At 43.4% G+C, this 17568-nt stretch overlaps 1 protein-coding gene across 10 annotated transcripts in view; it reads right to left on the reverse strand.

The window, feature by feature from the left end:
- The window catches only part of Iqch (IQ motif containing H), a 239377-nt gene that overhangs the window by 32640 nt on the left and 189169 nt on the right, over positions 1 to 17568 (reverse strand). For all 10 annotated transcript variants that reach the window (XM_069995061.1, XM_069995060.1, XM_069995070.1 and 7 more), the window contains one exon: positions 8292 to 8462. In XM_069995061.1, coding sequence (XP_069851162.1) covers positions 8292 to 8462 — 171 coding nt within the window. The remainder of the gene's footprint in view (positions 1 to 8291; positions 8463 to 17568) is intronic.

The following is a 17568-nucleotide window of genomic DNA, read 5'->3' on the forward strand; positions in this document are numbered from 1 at the left end:
AGTAGCTAGGATGACAGGTGTGAGCCACTGGCAATTGGCTAATATGTACTACTTTAATATCTACATCTCTTCCATATCTCCTTTGCAACTCCTCCTGGTCAGGGATTTTATTAAAAATCTTTCCCGAGGCTTGGAGAGATTCTTTTTTTTTTTTTTTTTTTTTGGTCCGGTCATGGGGCCTGAATTCTGGGCCTGGGCGCTGTCCCTCAGCTCTTCAGCTCAAGGCTAGCGCTCTACCACTTGAGCCACAGCGCCACTTCCGGCTTTTTTCTTATGTGGTGCTGAGGAATCGAACCCAGGGCCTCAGGCATGCAAGGCAAGTGCTCTACCACTGAGCCACCTTCCCAGCCCCGGAGATTCTTGATAATAAGCACTTGATAAGTATATTACAGTATGGTAATAAAGACAAACCTACAAATACACCTGCTTTTTAAAGAAAGACATAACCAACTCCACAGTGCCTACAAGAAAACCCTTTGTCTATGATTCTCTTTTATTCAGCCTGATAACACAGGGGCTAGGAGTATGGAGGTTAGGAGTCGATGAGTATTAGAACAGCATCAGGCACATAGAAAGCATGTAGTAAACGTTAGCCATTATCACCTATTGAACTAAACATGTTCTCTCAGTTATTTAAAATAACAAGTGATCAATGAACCAAATAAGCCTTTTATCAAAAAGGAATATCTGGCGGGGCACAGGTGGCTCGCACCTGTAATCCTAGCTATTCAGGAGGCTTAGATCTGAGGATCACAGTTCAAAGCCAGCCTGGGCAGGAAAGTCCAAGAGACTCTTAGCTCTAATAAACCACCAGAAAACCTGAAGTGTTGCTGTGGCTCAAGTGGTAGAGCGCTCACCTTGAGCTGAAGAGCTGAGTGACAGTGCCCAGGCCGAGTTCAAGCCCCATGACTGACAAAAATAAGAAAGAAAGAAAGAAAGAAAGAAAGAAAGAAAGAAAGAAAGAAAGAAAGAAAGAAAGAAAGAAAGAAAGAAAGAAAGAAAGAAAGAAAGAAAGAAAGGAAGGAAGGAAGGAAGGAAGGAAGGAAGGAAAGAGAAAGAAAGGAAGGAAGGAATACCTGTGCTTTGCTATTTGTTCACTTTATAACTTTGGGCAGCCAAACTATTCTGTAAAATGGGTATAAAAATCCTTGTCTAAAAACGAGCTTTACAACGTTGGTGGGGGGGGGGCGAGGCTGGGAAGGGATGTGAAGGGTAAACAAAGGAGGAGGCTGCAATGCTTGATAAGAAATGTACTCATTATCCTGCCCATGTAATTGTAACCCCTCTGTACAGTATGTTCACAAAAAAATAAAATAACATTAAAAAAAATCCTTGTCTACATTTTAGAATAAAATAAATTCATGTCAACTTAAAGCATTATTCATTGAATAAATGATAAACACCATTACATAAACATTATATTGTATAATCCACTCTTTTCTGGTATTATGTGGCCAGCTAACTTTGCCAAAGATAAAAAAGAAATCATAGCCTGTAATCTTAGCTATTTGGGAGGCTCAGAATAGGAGGATCAAGGTTTGAAGCAAGCCTGATTAGAAACTTTCTTGAGATCCCTCCTCACCCAAGAGCTGGCATGCTGACAGAGTTTGATACCTCAGCTATACTCAAAAGCCTCCCAAAAGGTAGAGCACAGCCCTACAGTGCCTGAGCAGGATGTGAGACTCTATCTCAAAGATAACCAGTGCAATGAAGGTCTAGAAGCATGGCACAAAGGAAAGCACCTATCTGGCATGTGTAAAGGCTGTGAGTTCAAAGCCCAGTACTGCCAAGAAAACAAATCCACAATTTGAAAATATGTATTGAAATTATGCAGTCCTTCCTTTGATCCAACAATTCTACTTTTTGGAATATATTTTCAGATAAACTAAACTGAGCACACAATGAGGCATACACAAAGTTATTCACTATAGCGGTTCATAATATGAAAAATGGAAAGGAGCCAAAAATCTACCATAGAGGAAAAGATGAATATATTACGGCACATGCATACAATGGAATATATTGTGGTTAAACGGAAACAACAGTGTTCTTTGTGAACTGGTATTGAAAGCTCTCCAAAGAAAAGAGATTGGGAACTATGTGTGTGTATTCTCAGCTGCATTTTGAATATAGAAGGGGAAGAGGTATCTTCTCTTTGTGTGTTTGCTTGGCACACTGTTTCAGGTGTGGTGGGAACTGGGCCCTAATCAAAAGGACTCATCTTTTTGCAATTCAATAAATATTATTTTGTAATCAGATGCACAGAAGCATTGCACCTTGTATTTGTCCCTAAGAGTATACTCTTTTGGTCTCACTATGCCTTGAGTCCTGTATAATTTATCATGTCCTGGTGTATTTTAGATCTAGCTCAAAAGAATTTGTCTTTGGGTGGATGATGCAGCAGTGGTACTCACTAGATACTATGTTGAAAATGAACTATATAACTTGTGGGTATGTACAGGAGGGAAAAACTGGCAGAGTGAAAGAAGGGGTGACACTGTCCAAAAAGAAAGGTACTTTACCTGATTTATGTAACTGTAATCCCTCTGTACATCACTTTTATAACAACAATAAAAAATAATTTTTTTCAGTTGTGGGACTTAAACTCTGGGCCTGGGTGCTGTCCCTCAGCTCTTCAGCTTAAGGCTAGAGCTCTACCACTTAAGACATTGCGCCACTTCCGGTTTTCTGGTGGTTTATTAGAGAGAAGAGTTTCACAGACTTTCCTGCCCGGGCTGGCTTTGAACTGGGATCCTCAGATCTCAGCCCCCTGAGTAGCTAGGATTTACAGGTGTGAGCCACCAGTGCCTGGCAAAAATAAATAAATAAATAAAAATTTAAAGAATAATTTGTCTTTTGAATCATGTAAATATATTTTTTCTCTTAAAAAATTAAATAAGGAAACCACTGAACTTGATTTTGAAGAGCTAAAATGTATATATCATGTATATTACTGGGCATGTAAACACTTTTAGCAAAATATGGTTCTTGGTCCAAGTTTGCTGTTTGCTATAAATAAATGTCAAATATAGGAGATACTTTTATTTAGGAAACTGCTCCATGTCTACTCATGCTTTTTTATTATTTATTTATGTATCTATTAGTACCACAGTGGGACTTGAATTCAGGGCCTAGGTGCTGTCCCTTAGCTTTTTGACTCAAGTCTGGTGCCCTACTACTTGAATCACACCCCTCTACTTCTAGGGTTGATGTGTGTGTGTGTGTGTGTGTGTGTGTGTGTGTGTGTGTGTGTGTGTGTGTGTGTGTGTGTGTGTGGTTAATTGGAGAAAAAAGTCTCGTGGACTTTCCTACCCAGACTGGCTTCAAATGTTAATCCTCAGATTTTCACCTCCTGAGTAGCTAGGATTATAGGTGTGAGCCACCAGAGCCCAGTTTCGAGTTGATTCTTCCTGAACTATTATTATTAATTGGTAGAGGTCAGGGGTCAGGTGATGAGCTGATGAAAACTTAGGGTAGGAGCTGTTATCACAAGATTATTCCTTCTAAAAGTTTCAGCAAAAATCAGTGATAACAGGGGATGGTGTGTATGTGTGTGTGTGTGTGTGTGTGTGTGTGTGCGCGCGCACGTACATGCACACACGTGTGCCCATGCACACACGAGTGCCAGTACTACTCTTGATCTCAGGGCCTGACTGCTGTCCTTTAGCTATTTTACGGGAGGCTGGCACTCTACCACTTGAGCCACACCCTCACTTGCAGATTTTTGCTGGTTAATTGGTGATACAAGTCTGATTGACTTTCCTGCATAGGTTGGCTTCTAACCTCAATCCTCAGGTCTCAGTTTCCTCTGCATTTAGACTTATGTGCATGAGCCACCGACACCCAGCAATAAAAGACTCCTTGAGAGAAGCCACAGTGTGAAAGCATGTGCCTTTCCTGTGTCCATCACTGGAGGTGTTCTAACCCTTAGCCTTCCTTAATACATGAAGCTGCCTGGCCAGGCCTGGTGCAGAGAGCCCTGTTCCTCCAGCCCCATAAAAACCAAATGGCTCAGGAGATCATTTTGTCCTCCTGTATTTTACAAATAAAGAAACCAGAATCCATGATCTATGACTCCCAGACCAGTGCTCTTCAGTCCAGATCCCCCCCTGGCCACATCTGGAATGTGCAGAAGTTTCAGGAGTGAGCTTTCCCCACTAAAACAGGAAGAAATAAAACACAAAACACTGGTAGAAGTCTAGTCTTATTAAACTACCTTTCTAAATCACAATCTAACAAGAATGCTTCAAGCTAAATAAAGGAAGCTGGAAATACTCCTTTTCACTGGAGAATATAATTTTGCTTCAGCCACAATTTAAATTGATTTAGTTCTGAGCACCAGCACTTGAAGTGTGGAGCATATTCTATTTTCGCCATGATACTTGTTTTGACAGTGATGCATTTCAGTTGACATAGTTGAAATCCTTATGTAATAAATCTCTGCCTGAAAATTAATCATGTTTATAATATTCTGAGAATTAATAACACCCATTGCTCAAATCATTAACTTAAAAAAGGAGCTTCCAAAATCTGTTCTCGGCAGTAAGGGACAACAAATAAATGAATGTTTGATAAAATAATCCAAGTAGCAGTTTAACAAGCGTAAACTGGAATGTGCTGCAATAACACAGAACTATTGTTTAAGGGTTGGCAGAGGTTGATGAGGTTCTTATTTCAGTTACGAAGCAGGCATCCACATGCATAATGAACTGCTCTCTGAATTATTAATGTGTTGCTTATTTAGCCTCATCTGTCTAGAAGATAATGTATCCTAACTCTAATGAGTGATCGGTTTTGTACATAATTACAGTAGCAGCAGTTGGGGGGGGGGTTGTGCGTCTTCAAAAGAAGGAGTTCTAAAAATAAAGTCATCGCATAAACTCTGTTGTTGTTGCATTCTATCAAAATCAAACCCGAAGCATTTGAGAATTCGTAATAAATTACAGGAGACAGAATCATTATTAAAATCATAATTTAACACAAAAGGTTTTACTTAATCATTCATTACAGATCATGGTCTGTTAAAATGGGGATTAAATGACTGGGGTTGTTTTAAGGTGTTAGCAAAGATGTTCCTTTTTGGCCACTCACCAGCCATGGGTTGGAGGGTCCAGGAAGTGGGGAAGAGTAAAAAATGATAGAAAAAGGTGATGCTTTATGTTAATTGTGGCAGAACACTATTTATTTATATCTTTTTGTGCTGATACTAGGGCTTGAACTCAGGCCCTGGGTACTGACCCTTAGCTTTTTGCTCTACTGTTGCAGCTCTACCACTTCAGCCCCAGATCCACTTCTGGCTTTTTGGTGATTAATTGGAGATAAGAGTCTCATGGATTTTTTTTTTTCTGCCTGGACAGGCTTCAAACTGGGATCCTCAGATCTCAGACTCCTGAGTAGCTAAGATTATGAGTATGAGCCACCAGCACCCAGCTGTTTAAACATATTTTTTTTTTTTGCTTGGTTGTGGGGCTTGAACTCTGGGCCTGGGCACTATCCCTGCGCTCTTCAGCTCCTGCAGATCCTGTGGATGAAGATAGGGGCCACAGGTAGAGATGGTCCTGGGAGATTCTCAGCAATGTCCTGGGGTTGATTAAAAGAAGTCTGTTTCTTCTGCCCAGTCCAACTCTGCTCCTCAATAAGCAGAAATGGAGGGGATTCCATGAGCCACATCCTACCTGGACAACTGGATTGAGGAAGAGGTAAGCAAAGTAGCTGCATGAACATACAAGGCATCAGGCACCCTCTGTTGGAGGACTGTGGACACCTTGTCAAACAGGCCCTTTAAATCCAGGACCCTCCAGGGTCCTGGAAAGGCCCAGTAGAGGCTGGAGAAAACTCTCTGGAAAAATGTGTGTAGAATATTAGAATGTGTCCTCTTTCATCTCTAATATATTTGGATTTCAAGTAGGACTTCTTTGCAGAAAGGGTTCACAGACCGGCCACCAGTGGATCACACCTGTAATCCTATGTACTGAGGAGGCTGAGATCTGATCATAGTTCAAAGCTAGCCTCAGCAAGACAAAAAGACTATTATTGCCAATTAACTAGCAAAAAGCCAAAAGTGGAGTTGTAGCTCAAGTGGTAGAGTGCCAGCCTTGAGTGAAAAAAAGCCAAGTAAGAGGTTATTAGTTCCTGAGTTCAAGCCCCAGTTCTAGTACACACACACACACACACACACACACACACACACACACACACACCACAAAAGGGAACATAACCTACTATTGTAGAAGGCAGCAGCAGAAGCCCTTTGTCCGCCATCAGAACAATGTGGCAGAGAACCCAATTCACTTGCTCCAAGGGCCATCTGGTCCTCTTGACCTTTGTTCTTTCATCCATGACCACCTTTGTTTGACCAAGCACCCACCTTCCCAGAGATTTAGCCTTTCTAACCCAGGGGCCTGGAATGTCTGGTCCCAGTCACACTAGGGACAGGACCAGTGACTGCAAGGGAGGCTGTGGCTGCAGAATGAGGCAGATCACTAGAGGCATCCTTGATCAAGATGGAAAGTTGGGTGTTTCCTGACGGTGAATGGAGCCAGCATAGAAATCCCAAGGAGGGGAACAGCATAGATTTGCTTTTGGCCTGATGCTCTTGACTGCAGTGTTTATTTAGGCTGAAGGGGAGGCAGGAGGCAGGGGGTCTTACCCAGGAGCTATGAGAATACTAGTGTGAGGGTGATGGAAGCAGAAATGAAGACAGATCTTCCTGGATGGAGGGGAAACTTCAGCTAGAATCTGTGTGACCAGCTGTCCACTGAGAATGGGCTAAGGTATATCTTATCAGGCACTAGCCTGATCTCGCACAAGGCATGCATAGGGGCCAGAAGGTGACAAGGCAGATTTGAGTAGTTCCCCATGACAACTTCAAGCAGGGGAATTCTGTAGAATATTGGATCTAGAAATCTGAAACTCAAAGCACTTGGGGCTAGAAAAATATGGTGACTGTCAGAAAGAGAGTCAACGAAGCCATTTACATTTACTTCCACATGGGAATAAGCAAAAAGACTTGGCCAGAGAGAAGGGAGGACCCAAACAGAAACCTGGCACTTCCACATACTGCTTCCTCTTCCTCCTGGAGGACCTCTTCCCTCTCCTTTGGCCAAGACCTTCACATGCCTGGAACTAGTTTCAGAGCAGTTCTGTGACTTGCCTAGTGTTTGTAAGCAGCAGCCTAAAACATGTTTTTTTTTGTTGGCCTTATAAATTAAAAGCTGATGGACACTCTGCCCTATTCCCCATTTTATCCCTGTGCCCTTGGATTTGAGTTATCCTCTGTGCAATCCCTTTGTAATCCTTGGGCTTTTGGAAGAATAGGATTCACCAATAAGTATCCTGTGACAGAAGGCAAACTTCACCTCAGACAGACAATATCATCTTCTTATTATCGGAAAGGAAACAGCTCAGAACTCAGGAGACCATTTGTTAGGTAGCTGGTTCCTGTTCTGTTCTAGGGGTGAAATGATAAATTAATTCTCTAGAACTCCTCCAGAGACAAGAGACTGAACTAATGGCCAACCAGGCCATACTGGTGACTTGGGCCTATTTACTCTGCATACCTTTCTCATCCCTTCTCTAGTTCTCCCTATTTAACCTAAGTCAATACCTGGACTCCTGAAGATGGCGGAAGAAGTACTGAGTGCTGTCCTCCCATGGCTGCCATGTAATCAATCTCCTTCCTGCCTTCCACTATGTCTTTTTTTTGTGTGCATTTGAGGGTGAGTGGCCAGACCTATTGTGGGACTCTTGGACTTTGGGCCTAGAGCCTAAAAACCCGGTTTCATTTTTTTTTTCTTCTTCTTCTATTCAAGAGCCTGGCAAACAGACTGAGCTCAGCATTGTAAGGTCCATTCCCAGACTGCGAACAGACCTCGCCCAGTACCTGGAAGAGGTCACATCTGCATCCGCTGAGGTCACATCTTAATCTGATGTGGCCACACCTTTCTCCCATCTGGTCCCACTTCCCTTTACCTGGACACACCTTTCCCCGCCCCTACCCTATATAAGGCCTAACCCGGGGCCAGCCACGTGGAGTGCCAACCTTGCCTGGTCCCAGCAGGTCTACTGAAAAAACCTACCCCTTACCTGAATACCACGTGTGCGGTGCTGTTCTTACTCAGCCACCTCTTTTTAAAAACCTAACATAAATGGTGCCGTGACTCGGATTCGAAACGAGGTGCTGCTGTTCTTCCTCGGCTATTTCTTTTTAAAAACCTAACAAGCATGTGGTGGCTGAGCACTGCAGAACAATCAGGAAAATTCAGAACAGTCAGGAAGTATCTGTGGCTTACCAGTGTTGACAGAAGGGGATTGGGCTCCAGTTTTTCCTTGTCTTTTGGGATTGAGCAGGGCACTTCCAAGGTGCCCAAATTGCAATCCAGGTTGCCGTTTGTCAAGTACAGAGTGAGCTGTGTCAGAGCCAACTGGTCACTGTAAGTGAGGCTGAGGTCTGTTGCCCATAACTGATTTAAAAAAGGAAGTGAGGACGTGATTAGGAAGCAGACAAGAAAAAGAAATCCCTTTGCACCCCCCACACCTCAACCAGACAAAACCACAACAGGCCAAGCCAAACCAACAGCTTTGGGACTTTATGGAGTGGATATCTTTGCTTCTGCTTTTGCTTGTTCAGCTGAAGGATGAAGCCTGGTTTTAATCAGAACATTTAAGGTTAAGGGAATGAACACACAAACCAATGCCTGTCTGAAAGACCCTTCCTGTAGGATCCCAGATTGCTGTACCCCATTCTGCCTTTCACGGAAAGGTCATCGCCCCTGTTTCCTAATAGCAGTTTGGTGGAACTTCCGCTTCCCATAGTGTCTGGGGCTCCTGCTCAATTACTTCTTCTTCTTACCATATGAGCTCCCACACAAATGCTTCTTGTTTTTGTTTCTGGGATTTTATTTTTATTTTTGTCGGTTATGGGGCTTGAACTCTGGGCCTGGGCACTGTCCCTCAGCTCTTCAGTACAAGGCTAGGGCTCTGCCTCTTGAGCCACAGTGCCACTTTCAGTTTTCTAGTGGTTTATTGGAGATAAGAGTCTCACGGACTTTCCTGCCCAGGCTGGCTTTGAACCAAGATCCTCAGATCTCAGCCTCTTGAGTAGCTAGGATGACAAGTGTGAGCCAGCCATGCCTGGCTACAAATGTTTCTTGTTTGCATAATGCCCTGGGTGCCCACTCAACCAATGGAAAGAGCTGGGGTGGTGCATGTGTGAGCCATCAAGCAATCAGTGCAAAGGGGAGGGGCTATGGGGTGGAGCCTGGACTATAAAAACCACTCTCTGGAGGACTCCGTTGGGCTCCTCTTTGGGGCCCCTCTCCAGATGGTCGGTCTTAACTACTTATTTTCACAGTTTTCCTTTCACTTTCAAATAGACTTATTTTTATAAAAAATAATAAATAGGTTAAGAAAATTTAACAGAGATGTTGGCTCTTGAAAGGTTCATGTTGACTTTGATTTTTCTGCTGGTGATTTGTCATTTCAGAGGTATCAGTGCATTGGCTTCTACTGAGAAAATGAGACAGGACAGGAGCTTCAGAGGGTGGGGAACTAAAGTGAATAGTGAAGGGTGAGTGAAAATGAATAAGGTAGTTTGTCTTGACTTGGAAAAAAGCAGTGCTGGTCTCTCCGGGAATCTCAATATGACACTTAAGGGAAATATACCTGTGGCCTGTAAGTCTTAGTTTGCCAGGCAAGTACAGGATTTCACTTTACTACTAACGTGTCACAACACACTTAGCTATCAGTCAGTGAGAATGCTCTGTCACAGGTTAATTAGAAAAACACTATGATGCAATAAAAATTAAAAGTGCTTAAAAGAATACATGTTGCTAAGTACCAGTGGCCTACAGCTGTAATCCTAGCTATTCAGAAGGGTGATATTGGAGGATTTGCAGTTCAAAACCAGTCTGGGCAGGAAAGTCCACGAGACTCTTAATTCCAATTAACCTTCAAAAAGCCAAAAGTGGAGCTGTGGCTCAAGTAGTAGAGCACTAGCCTTGAGCTGAAAGCTCAGGAACAGAGACCAGGCCCCGAGTCCAAGCCCCAGGACCAGTAAACACACAGAAAAATAAATGTTAGTTATACATTACTGTCCACTACTGGGTAACTGAGTGATGTCCACTATTTTCTCTGACAAATATTTACTGAACAGCTACAATGTATTAAATTGGCAACAATAAAGGTAGATCATAAGCTATCTCTTCTTTCTCTTATACTGGATTGACTTTAGTTGTCCTTGTCATTTTCTACCTCTACACTGAGGACAGAAACACCCCCTAGAATCCTCCTAGGTTCAATGCTAAAGACATGCCACTGCTAGTCCTAGAGAGTCAAAGGTAAATAGGACATCAAGAAGTAAAGCCAGATACATGTGTATTCAGCTGATAATAAGGTAATATGTAATGTAACAGTGAGATGGAGGGAAACAATTAGGATGTAATATGTAATCTCACAGTAGGATGGAAGGAAACATGGCTGAAGCAGAAAGGACAGGCTGAATTTGTCTAGTGAGATCAGGGCTACCTCCCGAAGGTGACATTTCTGAGCTTTAAGCAAGCAGTCAGACCACAACTGGATCCGAGGTATTAAGAACCTCCGATAAGTCAGGTGCTTCACAAACATCTCTCACAGTTGTAACCACCTCAAAACCCACAGCCCACATTACAGAATTAAGGTGAGCACAGGGCCCAGGGATTTGAACTCAACTCTGCCTGGTTCCAAGTCCACCTTCCAGCTCCTGCCAGAGAGGCTGACGCTGATCTTCTAGTAATGCCCTGGCCAAATTAAAAGCTAAAGTTGCAGTGGATCAGAACATGTTCTTGTTTCATATAATCCATGCCCTGGAAATGTCTTGTGGAGAAAACATGAAGTATTGTATTTCTGGAGTGTGCTGTAATTAGCAGTAATGCCTTTTCACTGTAGGAAGTTGGAAACTAACACATTTTCATGAAGACTTGATTGAATTTTTTTTTTCTTTCTAAGAAGGTCTACAAGTGCCCCACTCACCAACTCGCTATGTTAAAATACATAATGCATCTGCCTTAGAGTGGACTGTCTCAGACAAATCGAGCAGGGAGGGACTTGAGTAAGCATTGAATGTAAATAGCGTCATTAGAAGGATATTAGGGGGGTCAAGCTGTCAAGGCCCCTTTGCTAAACTGAAGCTAATTTCAGGATCATATTCGCACAGTAATGCCCTTTTATAATAGCAAATAAATCACATTTGCAACAATTGTTAAAAACTAACTGCCAAGTAGCAGTTGTAGTTGTAAATATCCTATTTGTCAACTTAACTATTTCCTGCTGTATGGCATGAAATGTAAATCAGATGGGGATGGCTACCATTCCCTCAAAAGAAGAGTAAACTTGGGCTAGCCTTTGTGTGTGTGTGTGTGTGTGTGTGTGTGTGTGTGTGTGTGTGTGTGTGTGTGTGTGTTCCTGCTCAAAAGGAAACATACTTAAAATACTGTGAACATTTATGCTAAAATATTAATGGTTTGGAGATAAAGATTTTCATGGGAAAGCAGCACAGGGTAGGAGAAAGAATTAGAGAACCAGAGAGTCTATTGCTGACCCTCACAAGGAAACCCCACCAAATCACACATGAACGAGCCTCAGTGGATCTCTCAGACTTCGTAACCTGAAATGTCAAAAGGAGCTATACAGTTTTCAAAAAATTGAAAAATAATAAAACAAAGCCAGCCAGGCACTGGTGGCTTACACCTATAATCTGCTATTCAGGAAGCTGAGATGTGAGGACAGTTTGAAGCCAACCTGGGCAGGAAAGTCTGTGAGACTATTATCTCTAACCACACACACACACACACACACACACACACACACAAAGTGGAGCTGTGGCTCAAGTAGTAGCGCATTAATCTTGATAAAAAATTATCAGAGCCAGGCGCTGGTGGCTCACGCCTGTAATCCTAGCTACTCAGGAGGCTGAGATCTGAGGATCGCGGTTCAAAGCCAGCCCGGGCAGGAGAAACCATGAGACTCCTATCTCCAATAAACCACCAGAAAACCGGAAGTGGCGCTGTAGCTCAAGTGGTAGAGTGCTTGCCTTGAGCTGAAGAGCTGAGGGACAGCGCCCAGGCCCAGAGTTCAAGCCCCATGACCGACAAAAAAAAAAAAAATTATCAGAGACAATGCCTAGTCCCTGAGTTTAAGACCCAGAATGAAGGAGATAGAGAAGGAGAAGGAGAAAGAGAAGGAGAAGGAGAAGGAAGAGAAGGGAAGGGGAAGGGGGAAGGAAAGAGAGGGGGAGAGAAAAAAAGGGAGAAGGAGAGGTAGAGAGAGAGGGAGGAGGAGGAGGAGGAGGGCTTAGAGATTATAAAATTCTATACACGGGGCTGGGAAGGTGGCTCAGTGGTAGAGCGCTTGCCTTGCATGCATGAGGCCCTGGGTTTGATTCCTCAGCACCACATAAGCAGAAAAAAAAGCCAGAAGTGGCACTGTGGCTCAAGTGCTAGAGCGCTAGCCTTGAGCTGAAGAGCTGAGGGACAGCGCCCAGGCCCAGAGTTCAGGCCCACGACTGGACCAAAAAAAAAAAAATTCTATACAAATGTTACTCTTAAGTAACATAGGTTCATAATCATTTATGAGCCATTCTTTTCAATAGTAGTAGATTCTTAGGAAGCACATTTTCTGTTGTTTACAGAGTGATTATTTTGCCCCCCATTTCCTAACTCATTTGCCCAGGTGTAAATGTTTGCTCCAACATTGCAAAAACTCAATTTGAGTAAGTGATTGGATTTGGGGCAAGGCTGGTATTACCAGAGCACACTGAAAGGTTAAAAAAAAAAAAAAAAAAAAAAGCTGTCCCATGGGAAGTGTTGCTGTGGCTCAAAGTGGTAGAGCACTAGTCTTGAGCAAAAAAGCTCAGGGACAGTGCCCAGGCCTAGGGCTCAAGCACCACAACTGAAAGAAAAGGAAAAAAAATCAAAAAACAAAGAGAGAGGCTGGACTTGCCAAGAGTTGCAGAGCACTTATCTAGCATGCACAGGCCCTGGCTTCTACAACAGCATCACAAAAATAAATCAAGAACAAGTAGAAAACTAATTAAAAATAAAAGCTGCCCCATGGTTTACCTGAGATCAGAGCTGCTCTAGGTTTTCTAGAGGCTTCGCTTCTCCAGTCTTCCCTAACACCTTGGTTTAAAAAGGAAACAGAACACATTTCCTTAAGCTTTTTTCCTCAACAGCAGGCTTGCCTGATTTGCTCCGATAATTGTTCTGTTCTCCATCTGGTTTTTCCATTGAAGACATCGCCCGAGGCATGCTTGTTTCGTGTACAGGGGTTCTGATCTCCCCCTCTAGATCGTCAGCCCTTTAGGGGAAGCTGCATGAGTCTTTGTCTTGCCACAGCACCCAGTGTGCTGGGCAGGACTCACTGTGGGGGTGCATCCCCAATTCCAGCGCTGCACTGTGAACTCCAGCAGCCTTTCAGGAGACCAGAGGGCTCCCCAACCTCTGAAGGCTGGGCACGGATTCAAATGAAGCAGATCTTCATCGAGCACATCCCGTGTGCCAGCCCTGAGCGTTCACACATGTCTTATTTTAGTTTTGATTGTAGACCTCCATATTAAATTTAGAAGCAAATCTCTTTCTACAGTGGATACCCATATCTTGATTTAGAGGAGCTGCAACTAGATGGATGGACTTGGACATTTTAAAATGGTGCCTTTGACATGGCTTGCTTATAATGACTGATAATGACTAGCTTGTCAGACTCATTGATTAGCTGTGAGGGTGAGGGAAAAACACTGCTGAAGGTTAGAGTTGGGAAGACCCTTAACACTCATCTAACATGATCTGTTTAGTTTAAAAATGGAGAACTATGGTGTGGAAAGTGATGTGATTTGCTCTATTTCACAGAATCAGGTATCAAAAGTACAGGGCAGGAACTTAAGGGGTCTCCACTCACAGTCAGAAATCACTTGTTGGCGATTGTGTGATTGATAATATTAAAAAGAATTTTGTTAAAAATAGCTAAAAGAGATTTACAGCAAAGCCTCAGGAGCACAAGCAATAAATACAAAGATACTCATCCCAGCATTACTCAAAGTATTGAAAATAGCAGCTGCCACTGGCTCAGGTCTGTAATTCTAGTTACTCAGGTGGTTAAGGACTGAGGTTGTGGTTCAAAGCCAGCCCAGAATGAAAGTCTGTGAGACTCTTATCTCGAATTAATTACCAAAGAAGTTAGAAGTAAATCTGTGACTCAAGGGGTAGAGCGCTAGCCTTGTGAGAAAAAAAAAGCTCAGGGACAGTACCCAAACCTTGGGGACTGGCAGAAAGAAAGGAAGGAAGGAAGGAAGGAAGAAAGAGAGAGGAAGAGAGAAAGAAAGAAAGAGAAACAGAAAGAGAGGAAGAGAGGAAGAAAGAAAGAGAAACGGAGGAAGAAAAGGAAGAGAATGGCAACGGAATCCAAATCTAGCCATTTGTTTTGTCTTAGAGATTCATCATTCCCCACACTAGGTTGGGGAAGGCAGGTTGTACACCTAGCTTCCCTGTGTGCTGGATTAACTCAGCCATCATTGGACTCAGGCTCCCTCAGACTGGTTTGACTGAGTACAAAGGAAGGGACTTGTCTCCTATGTACAACTGTGGAGGCTGGGCATTCAATGGAGGACACCTTCTGCCAATGCCTATTTTTATTTAGGGTGGAGACAGAGTGTCCAGTTAAGAAGCTATTTCCACAATTCAGATAAAAGATACTAGTGGCTGGGCTAGTATGTAACTGTGGGAGGTGAGAAAAAGGGGTTATATTACAGATACATCTTAAAAAATAATCTTTTTTGGGGGGGGGGTCCAGTCGTGGGGCCTGAACTCTGGGTCTGGGCACTGTCCCTCAGCTCTTCAGCTCAAGGCTAGCGCTCTACCACTTGAGCCACAGCGCCACTTCCGGCTTTTTTCTTTTTTCTTATGTGGTGCTGAGGAATCGAACCCAGGGCCTCAGGCATGCAAGGCAAGCGCTCTACCACTGAGCCACCTTCCCAGCCCCTTAAAAAAATTACCTTTAGCCAAGCACCAATGGCTCATGCCTGTAGCTTGAGTTGCTCAGGAAGCTGAGATCTGAGGATCGTGCTTCTAAACCAGTCTGGACAGGAAAGTCTGTGAGATGCCTATCTTCACCAAAAAGCTGGAAGTGAGACTATGGCTCAAGTGGTAGACCAAAAAAGCTCAGGGACAGTGTCCAGGGGTACAAGCCCCAGGACCAGCACACACACACACACACACACACACACACACACACACACACACACACACACACACACACCTAAATAGTTATACAAAGGGGTTTCAATTCAATATATCAGTTTATCAGTACAATATATCTTGGTCAATGTCACCTCTTCTACCATTCTCTCTAATTTCTCCCAAACCTACCCCTATCCCTTCAAGCTACCGAATCCCATTTTTATATATGTACATCAAATATTATGGCCGTATTGGCCCACCATTCCTCTCTCCATTTGTTTTCCCTCCTCCCCTTGACCTCCCCTCCTTCCTGACAACACATTTCAGCTTCCTGGTATTCATTTTGTTAACCTACGAGTTGGTTGCTTGAGGGAGTTATGTCACTGCAAACCTGTATACACAGATACATTGAAAAGCAGCCCCTGAAGGATTCTTGATGATGGGCTGGATGTGGGGGGTGAAAGAGAAAGAGAAAAACAAAGATATCTTCCTGCAGAAAATGGAAGAATAAAGCTACCATTCCCTGGGTGGAACAGAAAGCTAGGGGAATCATTTAGAGGGTAACAATCAAAGTCAAAGGTTTGCTGGACAGCATCTGAGAGGGTGACTTTAGGTTTCGGGCACCTCTTCTCTTTTCTAACTCAATTTTCAGGAGCATGTGCAGCACTGTGGGTTCAAAGCAGGATAGGGAGGGAGTCTTTCCTCTGTTTTGGTTTTCCAACCTGGACTTTCAGGCTCTCCGGGGTTCTGGAACAGGTAAGTTACTCTGCTTCTGGTTAGGCCAGTGTGAACTAAGGTTGCAAAGGATGGGGGAGTCAGGAAGCGGGACAGAAGTGACAGCAATTAAAGGGGAGAGAGAGGACTGTGGCTTAAGGGACATGAGCAGCCTTCTTGGACAGGAAAACATTACATGGCCTTTGGACCAGAGTTACGAGGCCTGGCTGGGAATGTTGGCCTTACCCTGGCTGCTGCATGGTCTGAAGCAACTTCCTTCCCCTCTTATCTGTTGACATCCAGATTCTATCCCTGAGAGCTGATTGGAGCACTCCCTGACTACAACATTGCTGGGCAAACCTGAGCCTTAATCCTTTGTTCCTTTCTGACTACTGAGAGCAAAGTCCAGGCAGGCAGGAGGACTCAAATACTGGCCCTTGACTTTCTGTAGTCTCATCTGTTTCTTAGAAGATTAGGAGAAAAACCAGGTTCCAGAATCCCAGTAATTATTCAAAGGGTGTGCTCTCTTAGACAGATAGTGAATGGCATCTTTATTCCTCCACACCTTGGATTATTGAAATGCCTGCTGTCCTTGGTGGTAAACACCTGTTTCTTAATTTGAAAGGAGCTAGTATACTGCACTGTAATGATTTTCAGTTAGTAAAATATTGATATGATGATGATACTAAGAGTTGTTTGAAATACATTAAAAAAAAAAAATCAGTCACCAGGCAGAGAGGAATGCAGCCTCTTGGCATGTTGCCACCTAGTGGCAATTTCTGGGATAGCACAATCTCTTGGAAAAAGGACGAAGGGACACTGTTGCTATGTGGGACAGATTCCTGGTGTTTATCTCAGAGGCCTTCCCTCTGTTCCTATTACTATGTGTGTTCTTTAGGGCATAAAAATAATAACTCCAGTGGATCACACCTGTAATCTCAGCTACTCAGGAGGCTAAGAGCTGAGGATCACAATTCAAAGCCACCTTGAGCAGGAAAGTCCATGAGACTCTTACCTCTAAGTAATCAGCAAAAAGTCAGAAATAGAGCTGTGGCTCAAGTGCCATCCTTGACTGAAAAAGCTAAGGGAGAGCACCCAAGCCCTGATTTCACAGTCCACTGTCAGTACCAGTACCAACCCCTCCTGGCAAAAACCTCCAAACAAACTAACAAAAAGACAAACTGGTACCAGAATACATAGACAACAACAAAAAAGTGTCATCAGACCTATGGCTTTGAAGCTGATCTGGTCCCAACTTCCTTCAATCCTAGGCCCATGGTTCCCCTAAAGGGAACAAATCTAATTAGGAGCAAAGCTCAAACCAGAGTTCAGAGTTCTTCATTTCAAGTCCAGGGCAAGTCTATTTACATTTTGGGGAAATTCTAGAGGCCAAGGCAGGACCCCTCTGGGGTCTATACCTTCATCCTGCTCAGAGTCTAGGATAGCACACTTGATAGAAGTAACGGCAATAAAACTTGGTTGGATGATTCAATTAAATAACACGGGGAGGTGGGGAGGTCTTTGAATGCACGGACAAGAGATACAATTCAAAGATGGAGGAAGTAACAAGTGTTGGCCAAGATACAGAGAAATTAAAATCCTCATAAATTGCTAGTGAGGTTGTAATATGGTATAACTATTTTGGAAA

The sequence above is a fragment of the Dipodomys merriami genome, unplaced genomic scaffold (assembly GCF_024711535.1).
Source record: "Dipodomys merriami isolate MVZ:Mamm:240054 unplaced genomic scaffold, mDipMer1.0.p SCAF_48, whole genome shotgun sequence".
NCBI lineage: Eukaryota > Metazoa > Chordata > Mammalia > Rodentia > Heteromyidae > Dipodomys > Dipodomys merriami.